Source organism: Dasypus novemcinctus, chromosome 13 (genome assembly GCF_030445035.2).
Source record: "Dasypus novemcinctus isolate mDasNov1 chromosome 13, mDasNov1.1.hap2, whole genome shotgun sequence".
NCBI classification, from domain to species: domain Eukaryota; kingdom Metazoa; phylum Chordata; class Mammalia; order Cingulata; family Dasypodidae; genus Dasypus; species Dasypus novemcinctus.
Genome location: NC_080685.1, coordinates 114,128,686 through 114,145,126, shown reverse-complemented (window position 1 = coordinate 114,145,126; position 16,441 = coordinate 114,128,686). Strand labels below are relative to the sequence as shown.

Sequence of the window (16,441 nt, the reverse complement as noted above, 5' to 3'; positions counted from 1 at the left end):
GACACAACACTGCTCACTTGACATGAAGATAAAGGAAAGAAAGCCCTGCCCCACCCCCCAATCTTTCCCCTTCCACGGCATTTACTCTAGACTCCTGTAATGGCACAAAAGCTGCAAATCTTTCTGTTGATTCTTCGGGTGGAGTTAATTGGGACTCCCGCTCCAGCACACAGAGGGGCCTTCTAAGGAAAGTCATGCTGGGTAAACTGCAATGTCAGAGAGTACACCGATCCTATGTCATTGCATTCTTCTACCTTCACTGTCTCTGGATCTGTGAAGCATATCCATCTCCTAAGTGCATGCTCAAATTTGGTATTAGCAAAAACGTGGGCCAAGTTTTTCCTCAATTACTCACACCTCTCCTTGCCTACATAAAACAAATAAAGCAAGTCCGATGTCATTACTTAATTCTTGAGAGTTCACACTGTTACTGATTTTTTTATATATCTCAGTATATGTACAAGTCATGTTTACACAAAGATTGATTCAAAAATGAGAATGAGGGACTTAGGGCTAACTGAAAACAAATTTGTGGAAATAGCAATGTAGTTTCCTTGAATTCCAAGTTGTGCACTGATTGCACAAGAGAAGTGACTCTCCAACATCTATGCTTTCACTAAAAGAAAAAAATATATAGAAAAAGTTGTGGTCAAACAGGAGTATTTATTACCTGATAATGATTTTAGTTTATCTTCCTACACAATTACTTGGGGAAGGAGTGTTTTCCCAGGAAGAAAGACTGACACACAAGGATCCCTAAATTTGACAGTGTTTATGAATACAACTCTTCCTTTTGGATTTTCTTACCAGTAAAGCTTCTAGCATCTGAATTTTCACACTGCACCACAAACTCTCAGAATGACCACACAACTTCTACAACCCAACAGCACCTACAACCCAATTGGCTGCCATCAGCATCAGGTACAGTGGGAAAAATCAAGTGCAAAAGTGAAAAGGCAGTATAATCCCTGAGGAAGAAGCTGTGGCATTTAAAAAAATCAGAATGTTCTTTGAAAATACCAACGCAATAAATGACATACCTGAATTTTCTGTTTTTGTGGTGTTTAACATTTCTATTAAAGTGGTTAAAATTTTTGTGGTGGATTTAAGTTAAGAGGAAAAAAGGACAAAATTCCCACAGCCAACCTGCCAAGCACCTGTTAACTAAAATGTAAAGTAGCTTTGATTCTCCTCAGGTAAGCTTTTTGGCCCAGGAGACAGATAACACCAAAACCAACCTGAATAAATCTGAGTAAGGGTGTAAAGCCAAAAAACACTAGCAAAGAAAAATATACAGTCAATGACTTGATGTTACATATGGCTGCAATGTAGATATACTGTAAACTGCAATTCAGTGTTAATACTATCAATTAATCAGAGACTTCAGGAAACTGTCAAGGCCTAAACCATAGGATAAATATACCTTATGTTCTAAGTCTGTCAGTTTGGGATCTAAACTGTTCCATGTCTGGTAGAGTACACCCTGAAAAAAATGCACAGCTAAAACAGATGAGATAGAAAGTACCCAAAACTTAAGAGCATATGTAAAAAAAATTCTTACTGGAACCACAGAACTTACTGAATGAGGGCCATTCCATTTAAGTTTTCTATTCATCTTAAAACCCTATCATCTAGCAATAAATTAAATTAAAGATAACTACACTTGCATTCATCTACAGAACAGTCCATATGCCAGTGTGGGGCTGCTATTCCAATACCAGCTCAGCTAGCCTGACTTTCCACTAGTGGTATTTTGGCAAAAATGTCAAAGAGGCAATCAAAGACAGGACAGGTCATGGGTTTCTCCCTAGGTAGGTCACCCCTCCCTTTCCCTCCCCCACCCAACCCCCAACTCATGGGAAAAAAATTAAGACTGCAGTAGTAGCATCAGCATGCACAGCCAGTCCACCTGGGGGCCTTAGTTGTTGCCTTCTCCACCATTGTCATCTTGCTGATCGCTTGTCCAGAGCATGAGGTTGTCACAGAGAAGCTGCATGATGAGAGTGGAGTCCTTGTAGGAGTCCTCATTGAGAGTGTTGAGCTCGGTGATGGCATCATCAAAAGCAGTCTTGGCCAAGTGGCAGGCTTGCTCTGGGGCATTCTGGATCTCATAGTAGAAAATGGAATAGTTGAGAACAAGACTTAATCTAACGGTGTGAGTAGGCTGCATGTGCTCCTTGCTGATCTCATGGGCCTCACTATAGGGCTTCTCAGAGGACTCCACAACCGTCGCCCTTTTCTCTCCTGTGGCTACTTCGGCCAGGTGGCGGTAATAGTCCCCTTTTATCTTCAGGTAACACACTTTATTCTCATACTGGGTCTCGCTGCAATTCTTGATCAGGTAGTTATCCAGCAGGCTCAGCACGTGCTGACATACTGCTTCCAACTCCTCTCTTTTCTCATGGTAAGCATGAACCATCTCTATCTTCTTATTACCATCTGCAGAGGTCTTCTGCTCAATGACACTGATGACCCTCCAGGAAGAATGGCGTGCCCCGACAACATTCCTGTAAGCCACAGAGAGGTTTCTTTCTTCATTGGACAGGGTCTCATTCAGCTCTGTCACGTTCTTCACGGCCACGGCCATGTGGTTGTAGCGCTCTGCCTGCTCGACCAGCTGGGCTTCCTGCACCAGCTGCTCACGGTCCACCATCTTCACAGGCTGGGTTCGGCCACATGAGACCAGGGTGGCCTGAACCGCGCGGAGGGTGGCTGCGGCAGTGGGAGCCTGTATGTCAGAGGGACCGAACCACGAAGCGACCGCCTCTGGTGGCAGTGGCGCCGAGGCTGCGGCTCGAGCTGTGACCAAGGGACCAGGCGCGAGGCGGCTTGGTGTCAGGACACTCTTGAGCAGAAATTGGAGGCCCCTAATTCATTCAGCACATGTTCATGGAGCATGCCAGTCCAGCAGCCCCACCTGGAACCTGGCTCTGAATGTCTAGAATGGGAGGGGTCTGAGGGGCCAACTTCTCCAGGACCCTCACCAGTTGCTCAGCATCTCCAGGTAGTCACTCCCTCTTTCCTGTCCCTCCTCCTGTCTCCTGACAGACCCTGCCCCCAAGGGCCTGTATATCATCCCAGTAGAACAATGCTGATGCCATAGGTGTTTACTAAGCATTTACTATGTGCCAGGTGCCTTAGTGTGCCGCTTCAGCTTAATCCTTGCTCCCTTGTACGTCCTTCTATTCTTTGACCTCAGTTTGCTCTGACCCCAGAACTTGCCCCTGAATGTCCTGGCAAGGCCTGGCTGCTTCCAGGAAGGAGAGCCACCCATAGGAGGCCAAAACCAGAACCCGACTGCCACACTCTTCCTTGTTGTCTCCTCACCTGGTCTCTAGTTCTCCCTCACCAACAAGACCCCCACCCCACCCATACCTGGAAAGTCACTGCCTACTCGCCTGCTCTGCCAGCCCCCACAAGTCTTCCTTCAGGTCCCAGCTCAAGTGCTGCCGCCCTGGGCAACCTTCCTTTGACTGCTCCAGGCAGACTTCCCTACTCCACAGCCTGTGCTCCCTGCTCCCCTTGTGCTCTCTCTGCTCTGTATGGCGTTTGTGGCATCATCACTGTCAGCAAAGCTGTCTCCATCTCCCCTTAAGGTACTGTCCAAACCGAGTCCTCTCACTGTCTTACCTGGGGAAGCTACACAACAGGTACCCAGTCAACACTGGATAAAAAGATGAACTTATGGCTATGAAAGGTCTTGGAGGCCAAGGATATTGGAATCCTGAATTCTCAGAAGGACTCAAAATGTGATATTCAGAGAGGGCCCAGCTTAGAACCCTTAGAGCCAGAGTAGATGAGAACTGGAAGTGTGGCCAAGCACCCAGGACAAGCCACCAGCCCCAGGCACTTGTACCTCCAGGAGTGTTGCAGCAGCTGTGACCCCTGAGACTTGAACCACTGTGAGTGTATGAAGTAATTTAACTCTCAGACAGTTTTCTGTGCCATGTAATTAAGCTTTGGTGTTTCAGAACCATATCCCCTCCTTGCAGGTCATTCTGGAGGTGCAGAGGGAGCTGCTGGTAGAGGAGCTTGGCTTTGTCACCTCTGAGTCACAACATCTCTCTGAGATGGGGCAGATGCTGGGCTCTCAGGATGAAGGATGAAAGGGGCCTTGCAGGTCCTCAGTCATATGTCTGCTGCAGCCTCTGCAGTGGAAGCCTGTTCTGAGTGCTTGGTGTGTGCCAGGTGGGCTTGTCACCTGCCTTGTTAGGGGCTGAGGGGGCACAGTCAAGCCTGGGAGAGAATTTAGGCACACAGCTGACCATTAACCTGGTCAAAACTCTGGCTGGGTGCTGCTGGGACTGTGGCCACTCTGGGTAGGATTTGGGTGTCTTGCCCACAGGAAAGAGCTCAGATTCCAGGTGACCTAGGAACCCAGCTGAACTTCTGTGGGCTCCAGAGTCCAGTGCCCAGCTGCTCTAGGGTGGAGACCTCTGGGTCAATGGTGGGTTGAGATGTCTTGTGGGCCCTTGGCATTTGCCTAAGTGTGTGTGGGGGGGGGGGGGCTGGCCCCCTTCAGCAGAGGCAGCATGCATCTGGCATCAAGTCTGACTGTTTGGCCCCAGGACCAGGCGTGCTTGACCTCTGCGGCTGCCTTAGCCAATGTTGTCAAGAGCCGCCCAGGCCTGGGCTCCCTGCCTGTTAGGAGGCCCAGGGAAGTCCCATTCTGTGGGGACAAAGGAATGTTTTATATCCCCTAGTTCCCTTTGTCCTAGAAATAACCACCTATGGTAGATGTTGCACTGCTTTCCTTCTGGTCCTTACTGGACCAAAAGAACTGGAGTTCCAGGTAACTTGCCCCAGTTGCATGCCTTGTAAGGGGCAGGATGTGATAGACCAAGCCTCACCTGCTTCTGCAGCCCACAGGTCACAAACATCCATAATTGCCAGACAGGGGGGCCATGGAGGTGTGAGTGCTCAGGAGGGTGGGTGCTGAGAAGGGCGCCACTGGTGCTGGAGAGGGAGCACTGTGGTGGGCATGATCTCTGAGCAGGGTCTGGAGGCTGGGCAGGACTGGCTGGAGGTGGAGGAGTTGAGGCTACAGAGCCATTTCCTGTATTCAGATATATATTTAACAGCTATTAATTACATTCATAGTGTTGTACCACCATCACCACCATCCATTACCAAAACATTTCCATTGTTCCAAATGTTAATTCTAAACATTTTAAGTCTTAACTTCCCATTTAAGACTTTAATGTCCCCAAAATACCTACTGGCTGGATTTTGGATTTTATTCTGAATGAAATGGAAATGAGATGGAAAGCCAATTGAGTGTTTTGAAGTTATTGTTTGCCTTATTTTAAAAATATGTGTTTGGCTGCTATGTTGTGAATAGAATATATGGACTGATGTTGGAAGCAGGGGGATAGACTATGAATCTCATGCAAGAATCCAGTAGAGATGATGGTCAGGAAAAGCATGGTACCATGGAGATTTTAAAAGACTTAGACTTGCTTCATATAATACCACAATATCTCTTGAAAATTTTTATCATTTTTCAAACAAGTCCTTTTTCATATGACTTTTTTCCTCTGAAACATTAAATATCTATAATAAAACTTGACAAAAGAGTTTTAGGTAAAGGTATGTTCTTTATTTGCATGGCATAATAGCTTCTCAGAAAATATGATATATGATGCAAAACACATAGAAATTACTCTCTATGTTTGAATGAACCAAAGTATTTTATGCACAAGTGAGAGAATAAGGCAGCCTCTATATGACTCTTTACTCTGTGATGCTCCTGAGATATTTCTCCACATTTTGAAGAGTTCTCTTGAAAACCCAAGGAGGTTGAAAACTTGGTGAAGTAGTAGGGCAAAAAAGGGGGGAAAAAGGGGGTAAATACAATAGAAACTGTAAATGTACAATTCAGAAGTATTAAATTCATAATGTTATGCTACCATCACTACCAACAATTATCAAAATTTTTCATCACATCAAGTACAAACTCCATACCTATTAAGCAAAACCTCACCATTCCCTCTACACCCACAGTCCCTGATAACTTCTAATCAACTTTCTGCCTGTATGTATTAGTTTATTCATTCATGTAAGTGGAATCAGAATATTTGTCGTTTGTGTCTGGTTATTTCATTTAGCATAATAGTTTCATTCATCCATGTTGTGGCATGTACAGAGTTTCATTCCTTTTTTTGACTGAATATTATTCCATTGCATGTTTTATTTATCTTTTCATCTTTTGATGTACACTTGGGTTGTTTCTATCTTTGGGTTATCTTAAATAATGCTGATATGAACATTTATGTATAAGAATCTGTTAGGGTTGCTGTTTTCATTTCTTTTGAGTATATACCTAGAAGTATGGTTCCTGGTCATATGGTAATTCTATATTTAAACTTTTAAGAAATTACCGAATTGTTTTCCACAGAGGCTGCACAATTTTACCCTTCCAGTCACATTATTTTTAACCATTTTTTCTTTTGTAAACATAACAAGCATACAGAAAAGTGAATAGAACAAAAATTGTCAATTTAAACACTAATAACTAAGCAAACTCCCATATAATTGAAAATATTACCAATATCTCAAATCCATCCCAATGGACAATGCTTTACTTTGCTCAGAAATTACCACACAACTGGCATTGTAGGAATTACATTTTTTTTAAAATTAACCACCTTTTAATATACCAGAAAAATATTGCATAGTTTTTTCCTGTTTTTATAAAAAAGTCTTATACATTTATTTGTGTTTTCAATTTTTGCTCTTTTATTCTATTAACATGTATACAGCCTAACACTTCCACTTTTAATCACATTCAAATATATAATTCAGTGATGTTAATTGTGTTCACAGTGTTGTGCTAAAAATCATCACCATTCATTACCAAAACTTACCAACCATCCTAAATAGAAACTCTGTACATTTTAATCATTGACTCCCTACTGCCTACTTCCACCCTGGTAACCTACATTCTAAATTCTGATTCTATGAGTTTTCTTATTTTACTTATTTCATATCAATGAGATCATTCAATATTTGCCCTTTTGTGTCTAGTTTATTTTACTCAATATGATGTCTTCAGGGTCCATCCATGTTGTTGCATGTATCAGAAGTTTATTCCTACTTATGGTTGAATCATATTCCATTTTGTGAATATACCACATGTTGTCTATCTTTCATCATTTAATGCACACTTGGGGTCCTTGAATCATTTGTCAATTGTAAATAATGCCACTTAGAACATGGGTGTGCAAATATCTGAGTACCTATTTCCAATTGTTTTGGCTAATTATCTATGAGTGTGATTGCCAGGTCAAATGGTAATTCTATACTTAAATTTCTGATGAATTGCCAAATATTTTCCACAGTGGAACCATTTTACATTCCCAATAACAGTGAATGAGTGTTCCTATTTCTCAACACCCTCTTCAACACTTGTAATTTTCAGTTTTTGAAATAGTAGCCATTCTAGTGGGTGTGAAATGGTATCTCATTGTGTTTTTTATTTGCATTTCCCTAATGGCTAATGATATTGAGCATCTTTTCATGGACTTTTTGGTCATTTGTATATTATGTTTGGAGAAATGTCTTTTCAAGCCTTTTACCCATTTTTTAAAGGGTGTGGTGGTTTGAAGTTATATATTCCCCAGGAAAACATGTTCTTAAACTTAACTATTGTAAATACCAGTAAATTGCTCTCTCAGCTCACTGGTTACTCTCACCCATCCCCCACTCTTACCATAGGCAGCAGTGGGGATCCAGCCCTCACATACCTTGCTGGTACCAGTGAGAGAGATATAGAAACCTGGTTCCCCAAAATTGAAGGAGGTATGGTAAGGCTCAAAGCTTCCCATTGCTTTTGATTAGCTACTTTGGATCACTGGGGGCATGACCCTAAGGGCAATTATTATTCCAGTGCCTCTCTTTCCCCAACAAAAGTGGCAGAAGAGACTTAAAGAAAGATTACATCCTCAGAACTGCAGAAGACAGTGGGAATGCATTTGCTAGAAAGGTGCCAAGTCTAGGAAGTACAGCTTTGGGGAGCCATGGAATTAAAGTGATAACAGAAAGTAACTACCAATGAAGAATTTTATATCTGGAAAGACTTTCTTTTAAAAATGAGGGAAAGATTATGACATTCTTAGATAAACAAAAGCTGAGGAAGTTTATCACCACTAGAACTGCCCTACAAGCAATGCTAAAGGGAGTTATACAGACTGAAAGGAAAAGAAACTAGAAAGTAGTTCAATGTGACATAAAGAATAAAGTCATTAGATAAAACTAACAATATGGATAACTATAAAAGAATATTGCATTTTTAGTACGTAACTCCTCTTTTCACACACTAAAGGGTTAAAATGCAAATGCAAAGATGATATATATATATTTTAATGTACAATGAAATAATTTGTAACGAGTACCAAAAAAAGGTAGGGGAATAGTGAGGTATAGGAACACTGTATCAGTATGCTATGGATGTCAAATTGTTTTCAAATCAAATATGACAGTTACATAGTTAGGGTGCTAAACTTTAACCCTTGATAACCACAGAGAAATATATGAAAAATAAACCCATAAAGAAATGAGAAGGTATATATTATGGTATAATACAAAAAGTCAAATGAGTATGAAAGTTAACATTAATGGAAGAATTGAGGGACAAAATAGTTAAAAGACTTACAAAGACTTTTCTTAACTGACAAAATTGTGCAGGAGAGAGTGTAAACTACAATGTATACTATAATCCATGCTTAGTGGCAGTGATCCAAAATGTGTTCATCAATTTTAAAAAATAAATTTTTGGTTACAATATGATTTACATTATGGTTTCTATTGTAGACTGTACACCTTTATAAATTTGGGTGATATTTAAAATGGCCAGTATCCATCATTGCAGGGTCATTCAGAACACTTTCATTGACTGCCCCAGTAACCTCCTCTTCCAACTATTCTATTCCTCTCTCCCCTTCCCCTTAAGATGGGAGGGAATTCTCCAGGGCATGCATATAGGTTACATAGATCTATTCAGATGTTTGTTGGGTATTGATATAGAGGGTAGAATATCACATGACAACTGAGGGAATGCTGAGTTCCCATTCTGGAAAACCCTGTCACACTCTCCAATGGAGCAGCAACAATCCCCCAAGTGCAAGGGCACAGAGAAGAAGGATGGTCCAATGATGGGCTCTTGATACTGATGACTATGTTTATGAGCCTGTGTGCTTGAATTTTCAACTTGGCCTAGAGCTGCAGGGTACCTAAGAGTTACCTCCTGAGAGCCTCCATGCTAGTCATATGTGGCCACTCTCTAAGCCACTCAGCATTATATTCCCCCCATCAAGGGACATGACTCCCGGGGATGAGCCTCCCTGGTGAGGAGGGATTACTGCTGAGCACCAGCTGGTGATGCAACTAGAAAAAGACCTTGAATAAAAGGGGGGAAATGGTAAAGACAAATAAGTTTATATGGCTAAGAGTTTTCAAAATGAGTTGGGAGGTCATCAGAGGGCTTGTACTTATGCACATCTCAGCAGGATCTCAGAGACAGTCAAAGTAGATACAACCCCAGGTAGTAGTGCTCCTTAGGGCTATGGAGACACCCAAGCCCTATGGTCATGGCAGATGACTCTGCAGTTGTTGCTTGTCAGTGGGCCCTACTTTGGAATTCGTACTCCTGAGTGTGATGGAGTTGGACACAGATATGACCTCTCTATGCATGCCTCTTCTGTCACTTTTACTGAACCTGTGGTTGGCACTGGGGTTGGTGTATGCTCAGGAGTCTTGAATCTCTGGACTGTCTATGTGCCAGTTGGGCCCTGAACCTCAGCAGAGTTGCAACACCTACTCTCCAGTTCATTGGACTCAGGTCAGCTAACAGGGTGGTGATGATAGCCACCTCACCAGGGAACCCAGAGGGTCTACAGCTGCAAGCAGGAGAATTCCATCCATTAGCCATGTGGGATCTAAGGCCCCTCTCAATTTAGAGGTGGAGTGGATATCACCATCTCAGGGTCCTCAGGATGGAAGAATAAAATATGGATTAGAGTGAAAAAAAAGAAAAGAGTCATTGTCTTCACCAGTGTCTATTTCAATGAAGCTCCTCCTCTCCATTGAAGAGAAAAGAAATGGTTTTTGCTTGGGAAACTGAGGGGGTAAGCCTTTTGAAGGTCCCTGACAGTTTTCAGAAACCTCCCTGCCCATCAAAGGTGTGTCTCCCTGGGGAGAGTTTTCTTCCAAGAGGTTGGTGCTGATGTGCTATGAGGTGGTGAGCAGAGTCAGCCGTGATGACTGGCAGTGGCCTGGCTGTGCTGGGGGAGGTGTCTGTGGTGCACTGCATCTACTTTCCTGAGAGTTCACTTTGAGGGATCTGGGCTTGAGTGAGTTGTTGCCTTTCAGCATGCTCTTAGGGCTGCCAGGGACAATGCCAGACTGCGGAGGACTGTGGGCCACCCTGGGAACCATGAGCATTCAGGTTCACAGTTATGTCAATTGGAGGATGTGCCAAGGCAGCATCCCACACAGCCAGCCCTTTCTCTCTAAGTGTTAGAAACAGGGGGCCTAGGCTCTGTGGTGCTCTTCTGCCCACATAAGGTCAGTGAGGAACTTCCCCTGCAAGTGGGAAGCAGAGGGCAGTGGCAGGGGAAATCTCTGTCTCAGTGAATTCAGTGGTGCAGCTGGTGAAGCTGTCAATGCTGTCAATGCTTTTCATGTCCATCATGATCTTGGTGTGTACCAAGGCCAGCTGCTCTGGGGGCAGGCCACCTCTTCCACCCCAATCTCTTCCTCAAATGCAGATGGTCTCAGACTGTTCCTGGTAGTCTGGGTTTAGGAGAGAAGGAGGCTATGTCTTGGTGATTTCATTGTATAGCATCTCCAGTTTCTGGTCACTTAGGTGCTGTGGCTGAAGGAAGGAGTGTTGTTCAGCTGCTCTTGGGATTCCTTTTGGCTAACTTTTGGGTGCTTATTCTCCTAAGACTTGTAGGAACTTGTTTAAGACAGTGCCTTCCCAGCCCACTTCTACAGGCTGGGAGACAATAATCATCGGCTGAGTCCATCATATTGGCCAACTCTCCTGCCTTCTCTACAGCCACATCTCTCAGTTCCATACAGCCACTAAAGGCATACCTTAAGTTCATAGAATGATGCTTCCATTCCCCTTCGCCTGCTTCAGAGCCTCTCACCTTTTAATTGCTTTATCCTGGCATTTCTGCTCCTTGTAAAACTCAGAAAATTTGTTTACAATGATTGGGATGGGGAAGGCAATAACCAGGATCCCAGCAATACAGCAGAGGCCACCCATGATTTTCTATCATATTGTTTTAGGGTAAATGTTACCATAGCCTATAATGGTCATGGTGATGGTGGCCCACCAAAATGATGTGGGGATATTGGTGAATTTGGTAGCATCTTCATCTTTCTCAGCAAAAGATGACAGGCTGAGAACATCCTGATCCCCACTGCCAAAAACAGTATCAATGAGTCCAATTCGTTGTAACTCTGAGGGTGAAATCCAGATACTGCATGCCTATTGGATGTCTTTTAAGTTTTAGGATACTCAGGATATGCATGAATCAGAAGATCTGAGCCACACACCTCATGTTCTGGAACTGTAGCATGCTTTTGTTGGATTCCATCAGGAAAATGGTGACATAGTAATGTAAAATAGCCAGCAAATCAATGATGTTTAGTGGGCCTTTAAAGAACTTCCATTTATTGCATGAGGATAGGAACAATAAAATGTACTCCCACAAATCAAGCAATACACACAGCCTCCACATGTGGTAACTGGGGGTTGTCATTTGGTTGTCTGAATTCATCTGTTTCCTGTAGCTCCTGTAATGTGTTGAGCGATAAAGTAATGATGGAGTGTAAAATGAATAGGATAGACATGATGGCTAAGATCTTCCAGACTTTTAGACAAAGAAAACTGGAAAGTCCAAGGTGGACAATCGGTAGATCGCAGTTTTCTTTGACTCCAAAATCACAACCATACTGCAAATCATTTTATATTTCATGGCTTTGCAGTTACTAATCAGTTCAGTTTTTCCAGCAAGTCCCAGTTTCTTCCTTTCTCAGGGCAGTAGGTATAATCAAACTCTTTTCCCTCTTGCTCTCTCATTGCCTTGGGCTCGTGCCTCAGTTCTTTATTCATTTGCTCTTTCTTTTGATGATATCTGGCTTGACAGCAGGACTCTAAATAAAGGTCATCAATTCCCCAGTAATAAAGCCCTTGGTCAAAAGAGAGAGCCCACATTTCTTCCATCATGTGGAGTTTCCTGTCCAGTAGAAATTTTAAATGGAAGTGAAGGCTCCTGGATATGGATCAAAAAAATATTCCTTCTCGTTCAAATTAAAGTCATCACACACTTCCAGGAGGCTCCCATGGGTGTTGCACTCTTGAAGCTTCCCCAAGCGTGTCCTCAGTAGCCAGTCAACGTTCTCCACAGAACTTGGCGGTTGAGGCCCCTCCTTTGATTTTGACTCTCCTAGAACACATTTTACTCCTAAGGATGCCCACTGGTTCTGGTGGAAGAGACAGTGTCAACCTTGAAGTCTTCCTGTTTACCCAGGGGGAGCCTTTTCTGCTAATTCGAACTAGACAAAACCTCAGGGCTAGTGTCCTTCTTAGAACAAGATACGGGAAGATCAGCTGAAGGACTGTCCCTTGGAGACAGGCATCTCCACAGATGCAGGTAGCTCCACAGACCCGCTCAGCTGAGGCACTGGCTCAGGCACCACAGAGGCTGTGGGATTCCTGCTCTTGCCGGGCTCCTGTCCCCGCGACCATTCCCTTTGCTAATGATTTGTCACTGGAAAACCCTCCCCTCCACAGAGGAGGTTCTCCCCGGCTGGAGCTCCTGCGGGCTTCTCCCCCTTGTCTGTACAGCCCTGACTCTGGTTCACTGTCTCTAGGAGGAAGGCTCGAAGGAGAGGTAACGGGAGAAAACTAAGGCACCCTTTAAAAGAACAATAGTCTTCCTCGCTCTTCACCCCTTCCCCACGCGGGGCTCCCTGTTGCGACCCAGACAGAAGAGGGATGGGTTATCAGAGGAGAAATCCAGCGCGAGGAAGCAGCCGAAGCGGGCAGCGCAGCTGAAGAGTCCCCACCGCCTTGGCAGCGTGGGCAGGGAGGCTGTGTGTGTGCAGGGATCAGGCTGGGCGTGGGGGACAAGGTGCGGCGCTCGGGGAGCTTTTCCCCGCCCTGCAGCTCGCTGACTGAGGCGCACAAGATATCCATTTATTTTTTAAACAGAGTTTCTGGACTAGAGGGGTTTCTGTTTTAAATTTTACTACACTGTGTAGATGCATATCTTTAAAAGGAAAATTCAAACAAAACCACATCCTTCTTACAAAGACCTTACTTCTCTTTCACCCAATTATATCCAAATAAGGTTTAATGACATTTAAGATCTTTGAAAAATTGACTCAAACTTATTTTTAATTACCATATCCTGTTATTTGATTTAGTCCATATAGGCAATAATCCTTTCTAAATTTAGGTACTTGCTCTTTTAATTTTTTTCTGTATTAGAGAATTTGTGAGTTTACAAAACAACCATTCACAAAATACAAGGTTCCTATTACCACTCTACCACCAACACCTTGCATTGATGTGGAACATTTGTTACAACTAATGACAGCATATTTTTATAATTGTTCTATTAACTAGAGTCTGTTGTGTAACATAGTATTCACTGTGTAGTGTATTTCCAAGGATTTTTAAAAAATTTATTCTGTTATTATGTATACTATCTAACATTTCCCCTTTTAATCACATAAAGAAATGTATTTGAGTGTTGTTAATTGCACTCACAATGTTGTAGTACCATCAACACCATCCATTCCCAAAACCTTTCCATGATTCCAAATAGGAACTCAGTATCCTTTAGGCTTTAAATTCCCATTTCCTATCCCCACTTCCTCCCCTGGTAACCTATATTCTAGATTCTGACTCTAAGAGTTTTTTTATTATAATTATTTCAACTTAGTGAGCTACTCACTTTTTTTTTTTTCACTTTCTATGCCACCCTATAGTGTCACCTCTGTTTCTAGACTTATTGCAATTCTTTAGGCTTGGATGTTTAACTCTGCATCTCTGTAAGAGCAGGTTGTCAGTTCACCCTAGAACTAATCTCAAATATATCATTCCATAGGTTACTCAAACTCCTCTGCATTCTCATAATACATTGCATGCATAAATGTGATCATGAACTCTCTGATGTATTTCATCATCGTGTCTACCTAATCTACCTATCCATTTGGTAGATTTTCCTAATGCACTATATTTCTCTGGTATTTATATTTCCCACAGTTTGTACAAAATGCCATTACCTTTACATTGAAAAAGTTATTGCACATGAAAATGTGGGGAAAATTTCAATCTTTTGTACATTTTAGCTTTATAATCACTATGACCTTTTGTTTTGTCCTCAAGGTAGATGGAAAACCTATGGCAAATAGATTGTGTTCATGGAATAATCAAAGATATCACACAGTGGTGTTCTCTACTTTGGCCTTTTCTCTTCACCTATTTCCAAAGTTTGATTTCCCAGCACTAAGTCTTAATTGTCATGGATTTGACATAAAATCCCTGAGGTTAATACATTATATGACTTGATCTTTCAGACTCAAAATGAGAGTAATGAAGTGGACCAATGAGAGTGCTCTCCCTGGATTCATTCTGATAGGTTTTTCAGACAAGCCTCAGTTGGAGCTGGTTCTCTTTGGAGTCATCTTTTCCTTTACCTCATGACCCTTCTAGGCAACACTGCTATCATCTTGGTGTCCATCTTGGACTCTAAACTCTATACTCCTAAGTACTTTTTCATCTCCCATCTCTCCTTCCTGGACCTCTTCTTCATCAGCAGTATCATTCCCCAACTTCTAGCAACCTGTGGGGTTCAGATAAGTCCATCACATCTGGAGGCTGTGTGATTCAAATCTATGTCTCCCTTGCACTGGGCTTTGCTGATTGTATCCTCCTGACTGTGATGTCCAATGATTGCTATGCTACAGTTTGCTGTCCTCTACATTATGCTTTTGTCATGCATCAGCTCTGCCATGTCTTGGCCTCTATAATGGCTTAGTAGGGTGGCCACCACATTGATTCAGTCTGCACTCACCCTTCAGCTTCCCTTTTGTGGTCATCGCCAGGTGGATCATTTCTTCTGTGAGGTCCCTGTACTCATCAGGTTGGCATGTGTGGACACCACATTCAACAAGCCTGAGTGCTTTGTGGCTAGCATATAATGCCTGGTGATGCCTTTGTCACTCATCCTAACCTCCTGTGGGTACCTGGCTCAAGCAATTTTGAAGACCAAGTCAGCCATTGGAAGACATAAAGTGTTTGGGACTGCTCTTCTCACCTGATGGTGGTCATCATCTTCTATTTCTATCACCTTTATGTATCTGCAGCCAGCCAAGAACAGAGCCAAGGACCAGGGAAAGTTTGTTTCCCTCTTCTATACTATGGCGACCCCCATGCTTAACGCACTCATCTATACCCCGAGGAACACGGAAGTAAAGGCAGCACTGAAAAAAATTATTGAGAAACAATGATTGAGTGGGACATGATTATCAAGAAACATTTAGGAGAGAATTACTAAGGGTGAATCATTTAATGAATGGTGACTCAATAAATAATTTGACTGTGTTCATGATGCTATCAGTGAGATTCAGTAGAAGAGATTAAATTAGAGCTTGAATTTCAGAATCAGAACAATCTGAGTTTGAGTGCCCATTTTACCACATAAGAGCTGTGGGACTTGGCCAATTTGCATAACAACCATTACATTATCTCTAAACTGGGCTGTATTCCAGGATCTGAAATGGAACAGACCAATAAAAAGAGATCACTGTTCTAAGAATTTACTATTTTTAAAGCTTGTTTTTATAAAGTTTATTCTACTTAAGAGTCATTGCCATATAATAGATGGCCTATAAGTTATTATAAAAGTATTAAAATTTTTGTTATGCAAAGATCATGTGTTCTGACCAGTTGCTTAGGACAGAAAGAGCAAACCCTAAACTTCAGTGACATTGTCCTATCAACTATAACTATGGATTTCTGAGCCTCTTAGGTCCACTATGTAAGCCCTGTTACACTCTGAGTTCACCTCTAATGCTGCACCCCACCCCCACTCCTGTATCAGAATTTTCTGATTTTTTACATTTCTCCCCTCACTAGGTTTTTGAGAAGAGCAAGTACATTATGATTTAATCACAGGTTAAAATAAAACTTTTACATATGGCTTTACAATGACTCCCAGCTTTCCCTTTAAGCCCAGGCCTTTTCTCTTCAAAACCTCATGTTAAATTATGTATTTCTAGGGCAGAGCAAGATGGCATCTGAGTGAGTGCACCTCATAATCTCTCCTGGAAAGAAGTGTCTAGGTGGGGTCGGAGGCCTGCCAAGGCAGGCTGTTTTGGGGGCTTGCAGGGCCAGAGCTGTCTGGACATCAATTTGGAG

The 16,441-nt window shown here is 42.7% G+C and overlaps 1 protein-coding gene, 1 long non-coding RNA gene and 1 pseudogene across 4 annotated transcripts in view; 1 reads left to right on the top strand and 2 right to left on the bottom strand.

Moving 5' to 3' along the window:
• Positions 1–16,441, top strand: part of LOC139436316 (uncharacterized) — a 272,961-nt gene that overhangs the window by 113,643 nt on the left and 142,877 nt on the right. The gene's annotated exons all lie outside the window — the stretch shown is intronic.
• Positions 1,919–2,653, bottom strand: LOC131273111 (14-3-3 protein gamma-like). Its single transcript, XM_058275287.1, has one exon. The coding sequence runs from the start codon at positions 2,651–2,653 to the stop codon at positions 1,919–1,921; it is 735 nt and encodes a 244-aa protein (XP_058131270.1).
• LOC101415295 (potassium voltage-gated channel subfamily B member 2-like) lies at positions 9,988–14,762 on the bottom strand (annotated as a pseudogene).